This window comes from Ananas comosus, linkage group 21, assembly GCF_001540865.1.
Source record: "Ananas comosus cultivar F153 linkage group 21, ASM154086v1, whole genome shotgun sequence".
Classification (NCBI taxonomy): domain Eukaryota; kingdom Viridiplantae; phylum Streptophyta; class Magnoliopsida; order Poales; family Bromeliaceae; genus Ananas; species Ananas comosus.
Genome location: NC_033641.1, coordinates 10,444,779 through 10,464,697, shown reverse-complemented (window position 1 = coordinate 10,464,697; position 19,919 = coordinate 10,444,779). Strand labels below are relative to the sequence as shown.

At 43.2% G+C, this 19,919-nt stretch overlaps 2 protein-coding genes across 2 annotated transcripts; one reads left to right on the top strand and one right to left on the bottom strand.

Annotated features, from left to right (window-relative positions):
* On the top strand, positions 7,730-13,424 carry LOC109726732 (neutral/alkaline invertase 3, chloroplastic). Its single transcript, XM_020256519.1, has 7 exons — positions 7,730-7,989; positions 8,382-9,150; positions 9,741-9,906; positions 10,431-10,642; positions 11,583-12,076; positions 12,172-12,220; positions 12,841-13,424. The coding sequence occupies exons 2-7, from the start codon at positions 8,464-8,466 to the stop codon at positions 13,159-13,161; spliced, it is 1,929 nt and encodes a 642-aa protein (XP_020112108.1). The 5' UTR covers positions 7,730-7,989; positions 8,382-8,463; the 3' UTR covers positions 13,162-13,424.
* Positions 15,006-19,726, bottom strand: LOC109726731 (serine/threonine-protein kinase D6PKL1-like). The gene is made up of 3 exons (XM_020256518.1): positions 19,512-19,726; positions 16,974-18,666; positions 15,006-16,274 (listed from the first exon to the last, which is right to left on the bottom strand). Exons 2-3 carry the CDS (start codon positions 18,452-18,454, stop codon positions 15,413-15,415), a joined length of 2,343 nt encoding a protein of 780 aa, XP_020112107.1. The 5' UTR covers positions 18,455-18,666; positions 19,512-19,726; the 3' UTR covers positions 15,006-15,412.

Here is a 19,919-nt window from a genome sequence, read left to right as displayed (position 1 = left end):
GAAGATAGGAGGACAGGCCTGTTCTACTCAATGGCGGACGGTGACGGGTACTCGCGGGAGACCTACCTCTTCGTCGTCGTCGGCTATCCCTTCAGCTAGAGCGGCGACTGTTCATTCCTATGGCAGGACTGAGAGATCGAAGGCAATAGTTAAGAAGCCTTGGGTTAATGAGGGCACCTACCCTGGATTACATAGGTCTGAAGGAGGATCCGCATTTAACAAGAGGGTGATATGGGCTGACGAAGTAGGGCTTGCATTAACTCACAACGCTCTCGGTTTTCCTGACGACCCCACTCCCATACCACAACCAACTGACGCGTCGTCGATTAACAATAGAAGGTGCCCTGACACAGGATTCGGGAAGAACTTATCCTCCTTACCTACAGGTTTTAACAAGACGTACAAGGAAGCTCTTCTTACACCCATACACACACCTCTGCGAGCCACTCGCCGTAGTCAGGGTGCCAACTTCACTCCCCTCTCCAAGATCCCGCCCAAATCTTTCTTCAAGGGGAAGTGTTTTAGGTGCCTGGGCACTAATCATCGGGCGGCTAGTTGTCGAGGGCCACTCCGGTGTGTGCGCTGCTTCAAGACGGGCCACGTCGCAAGATCCTGCATGGACCGTTTACCAATGGCGGTTTACAGGGAGATGAGGGCCCGACCGTCCTACCTAAGTGCGTTTGTTCCTCAGACAGAAGACTTCTACACCAGGCAGAATCGATGCCGCAACGCGATTCTGGTCGACGTACTCCCCCCCAAGAACCTTGGTCACTTCCCCCAAGAGACGATTGCCAACAGGTTGGCGAGTCGTTTTGGTGGCTTCCCGACCGATTTTCACGTCGCCAAGTTCAGTCAGCGGGACTTTCTGATCTTCCTCCCGGAGTGGGTGCCGGCAGATCAACTGATCCGAAGAGAGAGCCTATCGCCGGACAACCTGAGACTGCACTGCTTCCCCTGGAATCCCTATCATGGGCTACGAAGGGCCTCGCTCACGTACAACGTTTGGATCCGGCTTGTATGTTTGCCATATGAATGTTGGTCCTCTCGTACGGTGGCGGGGTTGGTCGACGGTTTCGGTCGCTTCATACGGGCGGACGACTTCTCGACACGCATGGTGGACCTCACGGGATACCGATGTCTCATCTCTGTCAATTTCCTCTCCGACATCCCGAAAAACTTGGAAATCACAGTAGGGGATTACTCGCTCTCGGTGCTCATCCAGCTTGAGAGATGGGGCCGCCGCGACGTCATCGATCCTGGCAATCCTCCGAACGAATGGACCGATCGTCACGACCCCTCGCAGAGCCGTCCAGAAGCTCATCGCCACTCAGCCGGATCGATTAGAGGGCGACGATCGTCGGCTGGCGGATCTTCTAGCACGGACGCATCTTGGAACTCGTCAGAAATTCGAGACAGGAGGAGAGATGTTATTGCTCCAGACGCTTTGCTGCGTGGGAAATCTGCTCCCACTCCGGCCGACTCTCGACGGCTGGGTCTGGAGAAAACAACCTGGATGGGCCCGGCGATCGTCGGAACGAGAGGGCCAACGGTCGGGATTTCGAATTCGCCTAATGTTGATGTTGCAGTTAATGTGATATCTGACGTGGCGGCGGGCGGCGATTTTCCGAAGGCGAAAGGATTTGCTTTTGTCAAAGCTTCGAATTCGGAGCCTAAGGGAAGCGTAAAGATGAACCAAGGCATTTATTACTATATCTGGGGAAAGCGAGCTAGCATGATGCATGGGATCTTCTCTTCCACCTCGAGATCCGGGCAGGGGTGGGTGTCGGCTGTTGTGCGAAGCGGGCCCTCTTGACCCCGAAACCTCTTGGCATCGGGCTCGGCCTTGTTCCGCGGCCTACTCACTTCTGTGAGGGGAGGAGCAAGCTGAGGGCCCACTCGGTCCCGGAACCGCATGGGCTCGGGCTTCGGAAGGGGCTCGAGATCGGACTTGCTCCGCGGGCCACGCAAGTCTCGGAAGGGTGGGGTCGACTTGGCCCGCAAGGAGCTTGGGATTTCGGGCCCGACCCGGATTCGCAGGCCCCACACTTTATTGAGGGGAGGTGCTTGCAGAGAGCCAGCTTGGTCCCAGAAGCAGATGGGCTCAGTTTTGGAGATGGGCTCGGTTCTGGTCTCTTTCTGCGGGCCACGCCAGGCGCGCAGGGAAGAGGCCGACTTGGCTTGCACGGAGCTGGGGCCATTTTTCGATTTTCGTGGGGGCCTACGGACAGTTCTGTCGCCGGAACAGGAGGGATGTTGCGTTTCTCTTTGGCTGTAGCGCCTCAGCACTCGGGCCCCCTTGCCACGGTCTGTCGCCCGAGCCCCCCTTGCCCCCCTTTTCTACTGGGCCCGTCGGCTGGAGGTGCAGGAGGTGCAGGAGGGGAGCCCGTCTTGTGCGGCGACGTTGCCGCCGGGCCGGCAGGTGGACTGGAGATCGGCCCCGCTCGCCCCCCTTCTCTCCTGAGCCCGTCGGCTGGAGGTGCAGGAGGTGCAGGAGGGGAGCCCGTCTTCTGCGGCGACGTTGCCGCCGGGCCGACAGGTGGACTGGAGATCGGCCCCGCACGCCCCCCTTCTCCCCTGGGCCCGTCGGCTGGAGGTACAGGAGGTGCAAGTGGTACAGGAGGGGAGCCCGTCTTGTGCGACGACATTCCCGCCGGGTCGGCAGGTGGACTGGAGATCGACCCGAAGGTGGAGGCTGCCTGCCTTGGGTCGGCAAGACGGGAACGCGCACCGGGGAACACCCCCACCCACTGTGCTGACAGATGCGTTCCCCACTTGCCCGCTGCGAAGGAGATCCATGCCCACTGTGCTGAAAGCTTCGTTCCCCACTTGCCCGCTGCGAAGGAGATCCACGGATCAATGGTTGGGGAGTTTTTTTTGAAGCCAGACAACTTGGTCGTCTGTTCGTCGACGGGGAACGTATCGGGGGTTAATACCTTGGCCCCCAATATTGTACCCCTGACCGGTGAGGCGACCGGGGCGGATGGGATTCCCCAGTGCGTGCGTCGTGGATTGGCGGTCGACCAGTGCGTGCGTCGTGGGTCGATCAGAGCTTGTGAGAGGCTGAAGTCTGTAGGTAACGTTCCGGCGCTTGATCGGGCGATAATGAGGAAGGCTTTACTGCTGGAAGGGGAGACCTCTGGGCCGATGTCCGCGGCAGGCTCACGGAGCATTAGAAAGGTCTTGAAGAAAAGTGCGCTATGCGGGGTCAAGCTTACGGGGGTGGAAGCCGAAGAGCTCCACAAGTTTATGATGCGGAGTTGACCTGTAGTGGGTGGGTCTTTATCTGCGGTTGGGCTGCTTTTTGGGTGTGTGTCGCTTTTCCTATGTTTAATATTATTACGTGGAATGTTCGCGGTCTGAACGACCCTTGTAAGCGTCGGAGTGTTAGATCTATTCTCTCTAAACACTATTGCTCGGTGGTTTGTATCCAAGAATCTAAAGTGGATTCGGTGTCTCGTTCCTTTCTTCGGTCTTGCTGCGGCTCGAGTTTCGACAGATGTCACTTTATTCCCGCAATGGGAGCATCGGGCGGTCTATTCACATGTTGGAACTCCAAATTTTTCGATTGTACGGAGGCGTTGGTGCGCGAACACTCGCTCACCCTCAACTTGAAACATATTAACAGTAATACGAGCTTTTACCTTTCGAATGTATATGGACCGCCATCTTGGGATGGGAAAGAAGAGTTCTGTGCTGAGCTCCTCGCCCTCGGCGCAGTTTGTTCCAACTGTAAATGGGTTATTTGTGGGGATTTCAACTTTACTAGAAACCAGGCCGAACACACCGGGAACCAGTGGAGCTTTAAAGCGATGTCAATGTTCTCTGACCTCATTTCAAATCTCGAAGTCATCGACCTGCCTATTTCCAATCAAAATTTTACTTGGTCTAACATGCAACGCTCACCAACTCTGGCCAAACTGGATAGATTCCTTGTCTCGACGGAATGGGATCAAGTTTTCCCGTTTAGCAGGGTATCCGCGCTACCTAGAATTACCTCCGATCACACCCCTTTATTACTCGAGACTGGAAACTCTCACACTCAGCGGAGGTTTCGTTTCGAGAGGGTATGGCTTACTAGGGCGGACTTCACAAATTACGTACCGATCTGGTGGAATGAAGTACCCGGTCAAAGGTCAGCCATCCTCACGCTAACGGCGAAGTTGAGACATTGCAGAAACAGGATGAAGGAATGGTGCAAAACGAAATTTCATAGTATATCCAACGCGATAAGATCATTACAGGAAGAAATTCGGTGCATCGATCTTTTGGAGGAACGGAACATCTTGACTCAGGAAGAACGGGATAAACGTGTAGACCTTAAAGTGCAGCTCCAACTCATACTGAAGGAGGAAGAAATCCTGTGGAAAACGAGAGCTAAACAGCACTGGCTAAAGGAAGGAGACAGCAATACAAAGTTTTTCCATGCAGTGGCCAATGGGCAGAAGCGTTGCAACAAGATTCAGTTTATTGAAGACAAGGAGGGAACACAAATCAGCAACGAAGCGCATATGAAATCATGTTTCTTTCAATCCTTTAAATGTCTCTTTGGGAACGTGGAAGATGACCCGCCTTCTTTCGGTGATTGGGCCGACTTGTACCGTGCGGATGCCTTACCTGACTCTGACTCTCTCACGAGCCCCTTCACTATAGATGAAATTAAAAAAGCTACCTTTCAACTAGGGAGTGACAAGGCGCCTGGTCCCGACGGCTTCCCGCTAATCTTTTTCCAACATTTCTGGGAGACAGTTAAGGACAACATTCTTGATATCTTCAGAGACCTGCAGACCATGGACCTCTTTACGGCACCGGTTGACTACACTTATGTATGTTTAATCCCCAAAAAGGAAGGAGCATGCCTGGTTAATGATTTCAGACCGATTTGCCTCTTGAACGGAATTCAAAAGATTATCTCTAAAGTTCTTGCGAACAGACTCGCGGGGGTCTTACCATCTATAATCTCCCCCGCACAATCGGCTTTCCTGAAAGATCGTTTATTAGCCAATTCCTTCGTCACGGCGTCTGAACTTCTCAACTGGTGTGCAAAAACCAATAGGGAGTGCATCAGTGTTAAGGTGGATTTCGAGAAAGCTTATGACAAAGTCAGCTGGAGGTTCTTGCAAAGTATTTTAAGGTGGCTTGGGTTCAATGACAAATGGTGGAACTGGATCGAACAATGTATTTGTAACGCTAAAATAGCCATTTTAGTAAACGGCTCACCGACTAACTGGATGAAAACAAGGAGGGGACTGAGACAGGGGCACCCGCTATCCCCCTACTTATTCATTCTAGTGGCCGACTGTCTGGCTAGGGTCACGGAAGCAGCAAGGGCTAATAATTTACTTCAGGGAATAGGACCCTCAGACGAGAGCCAGACAGTGATTCTGCAGTATGCGGATGATACATTATTCTTCTCAAAACCCACGAAGTCCGCTATGCGTAACCTACTTTTCATTTGGAAGATGTTCGAATGGGCATCTGGCCTTAAGATAAATATGAACAAGACGGAACTCTACCACCTGGGAATCACCGCAAACAGAGCGAAACGATATGCGGATATTTTGGGGTGCAGAGTAGGTAGCCTACCGTTCCGCTACTTGGGCCTTCCGCTACATATCAACCCCCTTCGTAAGGAAGAGTGGACGCCGATCATCAACCGCATTGAGACGCGTATTGAAGGATGGAAAGCAAAACTCCTCTCTCAAGGGGGGAGACTCATCTTGGTCAACTCGGTACTCTCGAATCTTCCGTTATTCTACTTTGCAATCTTCAAAGCACCGCAATGGGTGTTGAAGCGCATTGAAGCGCTTAGAAGATCCTTCTTTTGGAAAGGATGTTCAAAAATTGCGGGAGGTTCATGCCTCGTCGGTTGGAAAACGATTTGTAGGAGCAAAAAAGAAGGAGGCCTAGGGGTAAAGGATATGGAAGCAATGAATAAGGCGCTTTTAGCAAAATGGTGGTGGCGTTTCTTCAATGAGAAATCGCTGTTATGGGGGAGGCTGATCACTGCATTATATTACACCAGAAGAAGGCCGTTACGTGAAGGTAAATCCTTCAGACCCTACTCCCAGTGGTGGAGAAGCGTGATGAGTAGTCAAGACGTGTTCAAAAGCGGGGTTTCGTATGTTCTCGGCAATGGGAAAAACATCAGGTGGTGGTCGGATATTTGGATCGAAGAAACACCCCTTAGTACCCGATTTCCACGAATCTTCAGCAGAATCGCAAACCAGGAAGCTACGGTTTCTCAATGTTGGAACGAAAGAGGATGGAGATGGCGCTTTATAACCAGAGGCTTTGCTATTCGTAACAATGGTCAGAACAGCCAACAGACTGCGATGCTCAAAAACCTACTCTCCCACTATACCCCTTCGGATTCACATGACAAACTAAAGTGGCGATGGACCAATAACCAAAATTTTACCGTCAAATCACTTTACGAATTCATCACCGACGGAGGACAGATTGATACTTTGTACGATCAACTTTGGGGGTTAAAAATCCCGCTCAAGCACAAAGTTTTCATATGGATTCTACTTCGAAAGAGATTACCTACGGCAGACAGACTGCTTCGTCGAGGGTGCATTGTGGAGCAGCACTGCAGGTTCTGTGTGCTACTACCCGAAACAGCTGATCACCTTTTCCACGACTGTATCGTTGTCAGATTTCTCCGTTTTAAAGTAGGAGCCTTAGTGGAGGCGGATTCGGATGAGGGGGATGTACGACAGCTTTGGACACAGTTCTCGGACATTCCCGAGGCTGTAACGAGATCAAATATTTTAACCAAGTTGGCGGCAATTTGGTGGGTTATCTGGACGGAGCGTAACGGCATTTGCTTCCGCGACGTACCTCTTAATGTTTCCCGGGCTCTCGAACGTGTCGCCGTTTTGATCGATGCCTGGAACGGAGCACTTTGATTCTCTCCCGAGATCTGCGCTTTGCCCTCCGTTTTCCCATTTTTGTTTAATTTGGTTTTCACTTGTTTCCTGGGTCGCACGGACCTGGTTTTTGTTCTCTTGTTTTTTCTTCGTTCCCTCGGTTCGGAGGCCCTAGCTGCTTCCAGTTTGTATGCTAAATTCATGTTACTTAATGAATGAAGCAGGTAGCTTGCTACCTATTTCTCAAAAAAATAAATTATTAGTTTTAAAAACTATAGTCGTAGTTAAATAAATATACATATATATCTCTCTTTAAATGTATTACTTATTTCCTTTAATGGAGAGATTAATCGGGAATTGGGTTAACGATAGAATTTTTTCCTCCTCTTTTTGGAGGGCTGTTTAGTTCTGAAAAAAAGTGAAAATATTTTTAAAGATTTTTTTTCTGTCCATTTAATTTCAAAAAGAATTAGCTTTCATGAAAAGATTTTTCTAAATGTTATAAAAAAAATCTAGTATTTCTATTGTTCTAAAAAAAATTTGACAAACAAAAATATTAATTAGTCATAAAATTTGAAAAAATTTAAAAAAGCAACTTTTTTTTAACTAAAGGATAAAAAAAACTGAAATAAAAATTCCCATGAAACACTCTTTTCTCAAAACTTTTTTTTTTTCACGCTTTTTCGACAAATCAAACAGCTCCTAAACTTCGCCTTATTAGAGTTTATTACCAAGATCAACTCAAAATTTAATTAATTTAAACTAAAAACCAGGAAAATAATTAATAATTACCAAAAAAAACTGGGATTCGAGTATCCGATTAAGTAGGGTCGGGCCCAATAATATACGCTTTTTTTTTTATCTCCGGAAAAAAAAAGCGCATTTGCGTAGAGCGCAAAACTCATCGAGGTTTCCTCTTTCGTCGCCTTCTCTGTGTTTGTGAGAGCGAAGCATCATCGCCCGTAATAATCACGAAGGAGACGATAAATTATTTTCTTATTATCGTCTTAATAAATTTAGGGCATCGCCATTTCTCCGATCCCTTTGCTCAATTCATCTTTCTCGGATCAAATTATTCTATTTGGATTTGGTTCCCGTGAGATCGGGGCGGCGCCAGGTGAGATTTTGCTCTCGAATTCGTTTAATTTAGTGGTGTGTTGTTCGTGTGGATGTGATTGGAACATGTTTCCGAGTGCTTTTTTGGATCTGGCGATTCTGATTCGTGTTTTCTCGAGTTTTTTGGTTTGCGCATGTTTGCGGATCTTTGTTTGTTCTAATTGATTCGTGCTTTTGGTTTTGATTTGATTTGGCGATCGATGAACTAGTTTTGATCGTACTCAGCTGATGGAAGTACGTGTTTCCGGATCTTAAAATTTGTAAACGAGATGTTATTGTTTAGTTTTAGAGTATGGAAAGCGATTAACGAGCACAATTTGTTACTCGTGTTTAAATGATCTATCCCTTATTCTTACTGTATGTTATTGCTGCTTTATTTTCCTCTTTCGCCAGTGTTATAGATACCGTATGCAGTGTAGCTTCTACATAGCTTTACACAGCAACAAGGAACATTCACTGTGAGACTCTGAGATCTATGAATATGGAAATCTTAGAAGCTGCATCTCTTCTCGTTATGTCCGGGACAATACCAGGTCACTATTGTTGTCCTCTTTCGCCGAACACTTTGCCCTTCCTTTCTCCATTAAAAATTAATCGAAATGGTAGGAGAAAGAGAGCTCCTTTGTATTTAAGAGCGTCTTCTAATTCCGATACACGCCAAAATTTTCCAAGGCTATGTGGGACCCTGCCCGCCTATCATAGATCTCAGTTTGTAACGACTCAATGTCAGCGAATTGAGAAAATAGCTGAAATAACTAATGAGGATGGAAATGGGACAAATGGAACTTGGGTAAAAGATGCAGTGAGTAAAGCAAGCCAGGTTCTCGGTGACGTGAATGGCCAAAAAGCTATTGGTTTTGAAAATGGAGTTATTGAAAGTAGTGACGATAAATCTACACCTGTTGGAGCAGCTAATAGTGCATCGCCGAAGAAAAGGGGAAACTCTGTTGAGGACGAAGCTTGGCGCCTTTTACAGGAATCCATGGTTTTTTATTGTGGCAGTCCGGTGGGAACAATTGCTGCAAAGGACCCATCAGATAGCAATGTATTGAACTATGATCAGGTATTCATTCGTGACTTTATACCTTCCGGGATCGCGTTCCTTTTGAAGGGAGAGTACGATATCGTCCGCAACTTCATTCTTCACACTCTTCAACTTCAGGTAATATTCTTACAGCTTCCTTCTTGTCCCACTAAATTTACTGCAGTTAAAATATATGTTTGTGTCGTTATTGATAGCAATTTATACAGTTTCTTTATCTTATTTATTTGGGAAGTCATCGATCGTTACTATTGGAGGCATTATTTTAAGAAATCACGTAATTCTCTTTTTAAAGACTTTGGTATGTTGAATTTTCTAACCATTGTTTAATCACTCTAGTGGCATACTAGTAACTTCAATTCCTACAATCACTCCCACATCTTTTCTTTTTAAGCATGTCTTGACTTATCTCAATATTTCCAGCAATCAATCGCTGCAGAGTCAGAAAAATCTAATTATTTACTTTCAATGGGTTACTAAGTTAATTGCCCTGATCTTTTGTCATCACCTTCTTCAAAATTGAGCATGACGAACCAGATTATGAAGCATCTAATTTTTTGTCTTGTTAGCTTGACAGAGTAAGATTTTCTGAGGACAAATTTTTGCGTAGCAGCTCTGCACATAAAATAGTTTAGTGTCATTAAAAGCCAGACTTTTTTATGTTTAATTCCTACAGTTAATATCATCCGGTCTATGTTTTCACTTTGTAGAGCTGGGAGAAAACAATGGATTGCCACAGTCCAGGGCAGGGGCTTATGCCTGCCAGCTTTAAGGTGCGGACAGTTCCACTAGATGGTGATGATTCTGCAACTGAGGAGGTTTTGGACCCTGATTTCGGAGAGGCTGCAATAGGACGTGTAGCACCTGTTGATTCGGGTAATATTATTAGCAGAGAAGATGATTGTCCTGAATTATCTATTAAAATGTGCTAAATTTTTCTAGTGTAAACTAGAAAAATGGTCCTTGTAGTCCTGTACCATCTATATGTTGCAATTTTGTCCCTAAACTTTTGATTTAAGCACTTGTCCTGAGATTTTGGTTATGCTGCAATTTCATCCCTGGCTGCTTAAAGGGAAATCTGGAAACACAATTTGTTCCTATGAAGTGGACTTTTTAAAGATATTTGATAGTACGCTGAAATAACAAAATTTTTCTAGAGCAGGGGTAAGATGATCCTTTTGCAGGAGAGTACTTAGATTGTTTGGATGGTTAGGAATGGAATTGCAATATCTGAGAAAGTTCAGGGACTAGAGGTGAAATGTTTGGGCGCTGTCTAAGTGACAAGCCCAAATCATAATATTAGGATTATGTAGGGAATTCATTAATTTTATCCTTTTCTCAATACGTGCTCTTTTCTTCATGATTGTTGCGCGTTCCCTGAAAACCTTGAATTTCAATAGGATTATGGTGGATTATATTGCTCAGAGCATATGGAAAATGCTCTGGGGATTTGTCAGTTCAGGAGAGAATTGATGTCCAGACTGGAATCAAAATGATCCTGAAGCTTTGTCTTGCGGATGGCTTTGATATGTTCCCTACATTACTGGTAACGGACGGCTCGTGCATGATTGATCGCCGTATGGGAATTCATGGCCACCCGCTAGAAATTCAGGTAAATTTGACAAAGAATTTTGTAATTTGTATTTTTTTCCCTTTCTTATGGTCTAGATTGCATTAGAGCACAAGACTCTAGTAACTTAGTGAGATGTTCTATCATAAATCTCACAAAAAGTTGTTCACAATCGCATCATATAGCTCGATAAGAAGTAATGTTTGTCATGATACTGGATGACATGTGCGGAGTGTAAAAAACATTGCTTGCTCTTCAGTTTTTTTTTTTTTTTCTCTGTGTGTGTATTGCATGGTGGCATGAGAATTTTAAGTCCTGTGAAAGAATGATTTATTCACCATTAGGACATACTATTTGATTTAGAGTTGTTAAGATTCTTGAAAGATCCATCAGTATCATATGCTAAAATAACCCCAAAATTGCTTTGTTTTGACTAAGGAGGTAGCTACAATTTGGTGCACAAATTCGACCATTTGATGTAACTTTTTTTTGGGTGCTGGTACAAAAAGTTATCCTATGTGGATGTATATGATTATGCTGGATTGTCTATTAGCCTTATATTTTGCATTATATCAGTATTATCTTCAGCATACAACAAATTTAAGCGGAACTATAAGTATCATTTTGATCAATCAGAGACAATTTTCTTTTTCCTTTTTTTTTTCAACTTTCATGTCTAGAAAACACTCCACCTATTTTCCCTTTCTTCCAAATTTTTGTAAGTGGTGTTGCTTGCATTGGGCCACTAGCATGTCTGCTCCAAAGTCTCTTGATTCTTCCAATTATTTACGAGCTTTATTATAAGAGTTCAGTTACATCTTACTTGCAAATCATCTTCCAAAACGGTTAATCATTATGAAATATTATTCCGGATATCTATAAACCATTATGCTATTCATAATTTCTTTCTAGTGGAGAGAAACTTTTCTTAGTGATAGAACCAAATAATTTTTCCCCCCTTGATGATTATGGTTTTCTGCAGGCACTATTTTATTCAGCTCTCCTATGTGCTCGTGAAATGCTGGCACCTGAGGATGGATCGGCAGATCTTATTCGGGCATTAAATAATAGGCTGATAGCACTATCCTTTCACATTAGGGAGTATTACTGGGTCGACATGCAAAAACTCAATGAGATATACCGATATAAAACAGAGGAATATTCTTATGATGCTGTCAACAAATTCAACATTTACCCGGATCAGGTCTCTCCATGGCTAGTGGAGTGGATGCCCTGTAAGGGTGGCTACCTCATTGGGAATTTGCAACCCGCCCACATGGATTTTCGTTTCTTTTCTTTGGGGAATCTGTGGTCTATAGTGAGCAGCTTAGCCACGACACACCAATCGCATGCCATATTGGATCTGATTGAGGCTAAGTGGTCTGATTTAGTGGCTGATATGCCATTTAAGATATGTTATCCTACTCTTGAGGGCCAGGAATGGCGAATCATCACCGGCAGCGATCCCAAAAATACGTAATTACTTACAGTTTTGGTCCTTGTTCTTTTTTGTTTTTTTCTATTTTGCACTTATTATCTTGTTATATTTGTTATGTTTGTTATTGATGCAGGCCTTGGTCATACCACAATGGAGGCTCGTGGCCAACATTACTGTGGCAGGTTGGCAGTTTCTTCTCTCTATTGAAATCTATCAGTTTTGCATGTTTAGTTTTCTGTCGGCATCGATTGGTTTCAAATTTTACCTTACGCTATGGCATGTGATTGTGTTGCATTTTTATACATACTGCAATTCACATATTATCTCCAAGCCCTTTGCTTCAGGAATCCATGTGTTGGCCAAAAAGTCTTACCTGCTGTACAATTGTGATTCTTTAGCTTGTTTTATCTTGTTCAGTTATCCCGGTTTCTCTAGTAGGTTTACCAGCTCTTCATGCCAGAAACTCCTAAAACATATACACAACTTCCAAAATCTCATTGTACACTTTCATGTGTTACTTTCTATGCAATGTGCTTTAATTTTAAATTATAGTAGCCTACACTTGATTTTGGTTGGCTTAATGAGTGTATGATAGCTTACGACAACTTGGGTATGTTCTGTGGGGGGTATGAGCTGATTCTTTTATACCTGGAGAAAAGGGAATTGATTGAAAGCCTTTAAGTGATAATAGATCATTTATTCTACTTTTCCATGACCACGATTGCTCCTGTAGGTAAAGCCCCTTTCTTGTTAAATAATTGTAATAATTCAAAACTTCTGATCTCTTTCTTTCAAATTGCAGCTAGCAGTTGCTTGCATAAAAATGAATAGGCCAGAGATTGCTGCCAAAGCTGTAGAGGTTGCTGAGAAGCGAATAGCAACCGATAGATGGCCCGAATATTATGACTCAAAACGAGCTCGTTTCATTGGAAAGCAAGCTCGGCTATACCAAACTTGGTCTATAGCCGGATTCCTTGTAGCAAAATTGCTGCTGGAAAAGCCCGAGGCTGCAAAAAATCTGTGGAACGAAGAAGACGCCGAGATCGTTAATGCCTTGAACATCATGGTCGAACCTCGGAGAAAACGGGGAAGGAAAGTGTTGAAGAAGACCTATATAGTGTAAGTTGATGTATACCTTTTCATTGCAGATTTTTTTTTGAGTTCACAAGATGCCATTAGTTTTCAGGAATAGGCTTTATTGTAAATATATATAATGTCATATGTAATGTTATTTGATCATGTATATGTGCATTTTTTCCACACTTAGGTCTTTCGGTTTTTGGCATTGTAGACAGTATAATTGACCGAACTGTTCTCGGTGATATCTGTATAAGTTAATGGTCAGACCGTGATGAACTTTCAGTTATAGATTCCTCCGTTGACGCACGTGACTATTTATTCCAGTAAGAACTAGTTTCAGTATATGCATTTCTTCATCAAATGCAATCACTTTGATAATTCGGAGTTGCCGAGAAATCTAGGAGTGCTTCTAAAACTTCACTGCTCTGATGCAATTAAAAGACGGTGGGATTTCTGTGTTGTTTTTTAAAGAGTGAAAGCAGTTCCATTTGGAGTTGAGAACATAATTTGGGAACTTGTGCAGCTGCTGATATCTTTCCATGATCCTCATCAAGCAATTCCAGCAGCGTGATGAGGTATATATTTGAAGAACTCGAAATAGCTGCTGCTTATTTCTGGCGAATGAGGATATCATTTCTAGCAACTTCGGACACGGAGGAGAATTACGATAAACTAACTATTGAGAATATGTTTCAAAATATTGGGCAAAGATTATGGCTATCGAGGGAAAGAGTTAGAGATGATGCAGAATACATAAACTAAACGCAAGATAAACGATGGGATAGTTTCCATTAGGAATAATAACGGTACCCATTTCAACACTGTGCACCTATTTTCACTCGGGGGAAGAGACGCTTCATATATAAAAGAGTCGCGTGAAACCGAGAACTTTCTATTTTAGGTTAAAAACGAGAATGTACGAAAGTAGAGCTATGAATGACAAGGTTGGCCTCGAACAAAGCCCACCTCGATCTCAGCGCCCGTATCGCGGCCCTGATGTATGCGGCCCATTAACATACGGTTTAACTCACTAGGCCCGTTTGTGCAGTAGCCCAAGAGACGTGGAGTGGAAGTGGACATTTGGATGTTTGAGGCCTAGAAATAGCGGGCGGGTTTTGTTGGGCCCAGTCCAAACCCGAGTCTTCGATAAGTCTATTTTTGGACGCTCTCGTTTTTAACCTAAAATAGAAATTTTCAGTTTCTCGCAAAATGGAATCCAAAGCTTACGGCGGAGGGAGTACAACGCGGGTTGAAATTTCCGTCATAAATGGTAAAAATGTACTTAAACTTCCCTATTTATTTATTTTGTCCTTTTTTCTTTTGACACCTCTTCAAGTCTATATTTTTTAAATTTGAGTGATTTTAGGAGAGATTATTAAATTTGACTGTTTATTTATATTAATTATTAGTAAAATCTGTAGCTTTGTTGGTCAAAAAAGCAGATAAGACCCTTTAATTATAGTAAAATTACTCCTATGTATAATGAAGTTTGTAGTACATTTTTTTAAAATTTTTAAATCTTAATAGCTTTTGGGAGTGCCCCGGTATCTCTTCGCAAACCTTACTTATAATAGTCCAGGGATTTACACTTTCTTCTGAATTTTTAAGTCCCATTATAAAAACGGATTGAAAATTTTAAGATGGGAAGCATCAAGCATGAAATGTGATAAAATTTTATCGATAGACATAATCAGATTCATATTCAGTTTGGTGAATAATACTAAATTTGTAGTTATTTTGAACATCCAACCTGTGCCTAGATTTCTTTAATTAATCCAAGGATAACTAATCTCATTTTAAGAAGAAATTTCACCAAATAAGGAAACCCAAATACAAGTTTAGTTGGAACATACCAGGAGCGAAAGAACAAAGTTCAGTTGAACCAGAGACCGATCAAAGAGAATATACATTAGTGTGCTTAACACAACAAACTTCTTTCCAAAAGAATAACCAAGGGGAAAAAAGAAAAAAGAAAAGTAAAAAAATTTAAAAGAAAATCCACGCCACCAAACTCGATCATGACTTCTTGCTATTACTTGTTCTAAGCCATATTCTTACTTTCAAGAATCGGGAGCTTAGCCATCTACAACTCAAACCGTGAGCCCTACTGGGACTGAAAACACCAGATTCATGCTATTAATTAATGAGGACGAAAGAGCGCTTCATGCATTACAAGAATCAACATTTACAACGTGATCTACCGACTACGGCAACAAGATCCGCACAAGGACAACAATAGGCCTAGGAACAAGATATTGTCATAGTGCTAGTATATTACTATTTCTTTTTCTACACTAGAAAAGCTCAAACTCCACATCCTCATTACTCCCAAAGGCCAAACACTTACCTTGCTTCTTCTTACGCATCATTACAGGAGTCCCCACATCGTAGCTTCTCGGTGTCTCGGGCGGTGCGGCACACCGTATCAACGCCCAATTCAAACCCTCAAAAAATGGATGCTGCTTAATCTCGGCCGCCCCTTTTACTGTTCCTAGCCTATTCTCTGGCTCCTTCACCAGCAATCCTCTAATCAAATCTCTCGCATGAAAACTAACATTTGAGTTTTCAGGAAATCTCAAACTCTGTGAAACTGCATTGGACAGTGTTTCCTCGTTATCCCGTCCCTTAAAAGGCGTCTTTCCGTATAGTAACTCGTAAAGGAATATCCCGAAAGTCCACCAGTCTACAGCACTTCCATGGCCATCACCTCGTATAATCTCGGGGGCTAAATACTCATGGGTCCCGACAAAGGAATTAGACCGTGCGTCGGTGGGTTCCACAACAAGCTGTGGGAAAGAGCTTGCACGGTTGCTTAGACCTAGTTTTGGTTTACGGCTTTTGGATGGAGTGGACGAAGACGCTAGACGAGGAGTGAAGCAAGAGACTTGGGGCCAAGAGGGTTGGATGCACAGAGGATCTATACAGCTTTTGTCCGCACAGGGTCCCGAGAGTTTTCTGGAAAGGTCCTCTTCTCTGACTAGAGATGAGGATCTCAGAAGTGTGGGACTCACAGAGCACCGGAGAGAGAGATCGAAGTCCGAAAGCATTATGTGACCGTCTTCGCGAACAAGCACATTTTCTGGCTTTAGGTCACGGTATATCACCCCTAACATGTGTAAATACTCCAAAGCTAGGAGAACTTCCGCAACATAGAACCTGTAAAAGAGCGACTTGAGGTGAGTTCCAAGTAATTTTACAAGGCAACATAATGAGCACAATAGTAAGGAGAACCTGAAATTAAAACTTCGGTATAGTTCCTAGAAATCCAGTAAAAGTCAGATTATATTTTAGTCCAAACCAGATCTTCGTTACCCACATGGAGATGCAAAATTTTTCAAAGACTGACGACAGGGCATTAGCGGAGATAATGCAATGTTAAATCTGTGGATGAATGTCCAGACAACTGTATAATAATAAGTATAAATACTTAGTAGAAAAATCATTTAGACAGTTCACCAGGTAGCTATTGGAAAACATATTGACTCGTCAGGTGGGTCTGTTCAACTGCATCTGGATTCCGGTTCATTTTTAATGTTTTCTTCTTGTGTGTTCCTTCTTATATTTTGCTACATCCAGATGCTGCAGTATGAAACTCTAGCAGGACTACTATGGATCCAAATGTCTTAGTTACCATCAGGAGGTTCTTTCAAAACACACAGACACACACACACACGCACGCATACATGCATAAACACACGCACACACACAAAAAAAAGAAGGTAAATGTTCCGAAACAAAGTGAAAAGACACAGGAAAAAATAAAGGCACCACTCTGAACTCAAGGATAGCACATGCAGCAAAGATTATTTAATCACGATAGTGCAGCAAGGATTATTTAATCATGATAGTACATACCTAGCAGCCGGTTCAGTGAAACTTCGCATAGGTTGTTTCTGTCGAAGGACATGGAGGTCACCCTTTGGACAGTACTCCATAACTAAGCATGAGAGATTGTCCGTTGTAAAATAGGCATAAAGTGCCGGAAGAAATGGATGATCAAGCATCTGCAATATATCTCTCTCAGTTTGCGCCCTCATCATCTTTTTCCTGCTAATTAGGAACTCAATATCCATGATTTTCAGCGCAAATAAGCAGTCTGAACCAATCAACTCAGCCAAATACACAGTCCCAATGTCTCCAGAACCTAACCTTTTAATAAGATCAAAATTATCCAACCCTAAGCTTCCTTGTCGCATTACAACTCGCCGAATAGCTACCCATCTCACATCCTTTGACATGTGAGGCTTATTACTGTTACCACTAAAACCACAGTGGCTGTCGTCACTGAAGCTTGTGCTGCTGCTATAATCACCAATGCTGCTTTTAGAACTTTGGGAACATTCCCCTTTTTCCCTTATTCTCGAGCATTCACTCACATTTGTGACAAAATTTGTACTTTCTATTAGTGTAGAACCAACAGACTTCTCACTGCTTGATGATGGGGGGATGGGTTCTTTCTGATGGCCAAGTCTACATTTATTAGAAAGAGAATCAAATTTGTTGGTTTCAACATGTATGCTTGAGCTAGATACTGAAGATGGTTCTGGTTTCACTTTCTTTTTGATGCAGGGCTTGTTCCGAAATGCTGGCTTGACCAGGCGTGGACTTGCTATAGACTTGACTGGGCAAGCACCTCCCTGAGAGCTAACAACAGAAGCTTTTGAAACTGCTTTTCCCTTTTTATCTGTTTCTAAAGCAGCTTTTGGGCTCTCACTAAGTTCTGCTGGGTCCTGTCTAATCACATCTTGGATCCTGATTTTTGTGCCCCTATCGGTGGTAGAAGATTGATCGCGCATTGAAGCATTCTGACTAGTTGAATCATCTGTAGCTTTTTCAGGCATGATGGATATTTCTAACAAATTACCTTTTTCCTCATCTAGCGTGTCACTGGATTGGACCACTACAGTTGCATAGAGCTTTTTAATCAATCCAGCTTCTGAAACTCCAGATAGTCCAATTGGCTTTGACAATCTCTTCATAGCAGCCATCTCAGAAGCCTGAGAAATGCATAGCCTTCTTAGTGCCTGTTTAAGGGTAACAGAGTCAGATATCCCAATTCCTGATGCTTGAGATGTCCCGACTTTAACAAACCTTTTATAGGAATTCTTATGCAGCAAGTCAGAACCCGCCTGAGATGGAAAGACCCTGGACGATGTTCTTACATCAATTGCTTTGAGAAGCTGATCAAGGTCATCTTCTAAAGGATAATCATGAGATTTACCATTCTTGTCCTCTCTCTTCACCTTCACACGCAGTGGAACAGATCCAGTAGAACGAAGTTCATTCATTTCTTCTTTTACTTCAACGATTTCAGAAGTACAGCCAGAAGATCCCATATTTGGCAATGAAGCAAACAGCCACCTAAACTAATTACTCTGACAGCAAAATTTCTACAAAACCCCTGACCATACTGTCTCCATGGAAGGCATGTGAAGTAATTTCAAAAACAGTACACTCGACATATGCGTGGCTTCATTATCTAAGAATAATGAATCTTGGATTTGAGAGAAGTAGATAGCAACTTATCCAGATTCTATGCACCATTATCCTAGAAAATGACCCAATTCATGATTAGAGACAGAAGCATTCACATAATCAAGTTCTAGCCATCATGATAGCATCAGAAACTGAAAGGCTCAGGAAATCTTAATATAAGCCATACTAGATAACGACATGTAATAAGAAAATTAGAAAGTTCTCTACTGGGCTGTATAGGGTCATACAAAATGAGAAACGAAATGCCGAAATGACCAACTAGTGCATAATTCAAAACTGCTAGTAAATAATTCCCATCTTCCCCAAAATCCGATCCCTTCATTCCATAAAAATCTTAACTTACAAGACAAAGCACTTCTATGATCTTTGATGACTCAAATTATTTCACATAGAATTAACCAACCCAAACTACCTCTTACAAACTAACTTCAAGAACAACCAGCTAAAGTCCCAATGTGGATTCAGATGATAGTACGGTTATCATAGATCTAATTAGAAACCAGTTCCTGTAAAGGAATCATCAAAATTGAAGACGTAACATAACCCTCAAATTTCGTGAATCTGTACACTACAGAATAAATCCGCACTGTATGTTCTATAAGATTTATGTGCGAGAAACCAAATTCCTTTCCCCCCTAACCATGAACTGGATACCGATGCTGCATTTAGAATCCGTTTCATAAAACTTACACGAAATAAAAGTAATTCTTAAAGTAACGAAGAACAAATCGAGAACCAAACAAGATACTAGATCACCTTTTCGCCTCTTATCCAACACAACAATGCGAGGAAAATGAGAAAGCTACAGCAGAAAAAAGCCCGAGGCCCCCCTTCAACAACTAGGAAGCAAAACCTCATCGAGATCCATAGAGAAAATACGCGAAAAAGAGGCATTACCACGAAAGTAGAAGCGATTCGAGAGCTCCGCTTGCGGGCGATGGCGATGGGTCGTGGATCGGCAATGGCGGAGCTCGGCGGTGGGGTCGCTTAGGGTTAGGGTTAGGGTTTTGGGGGAGAGGAGGGAGAGGAGAGAGGAGGGAGGAGGAGGTCGGAGAGGGGAAAAGCGGCACGGAGACACTGCACTTCGCTCAGCGAGCTGATAAATATTTTATTCATAATAAATAATAAATAAATAAATATAATAAAAAAGAAAAAAGAAAAAAGAAAAAAAAAAAGAGGGTAAAGGGCCAAAGTTTCAAATTAAAATATATATATATATATATATATATTAAAAAAAGGAGAGGTGGCGGTGAAGGGAGAGGATGACGTGGCGAGAGGCCCACAAAACACTCACGCTCACAAAAA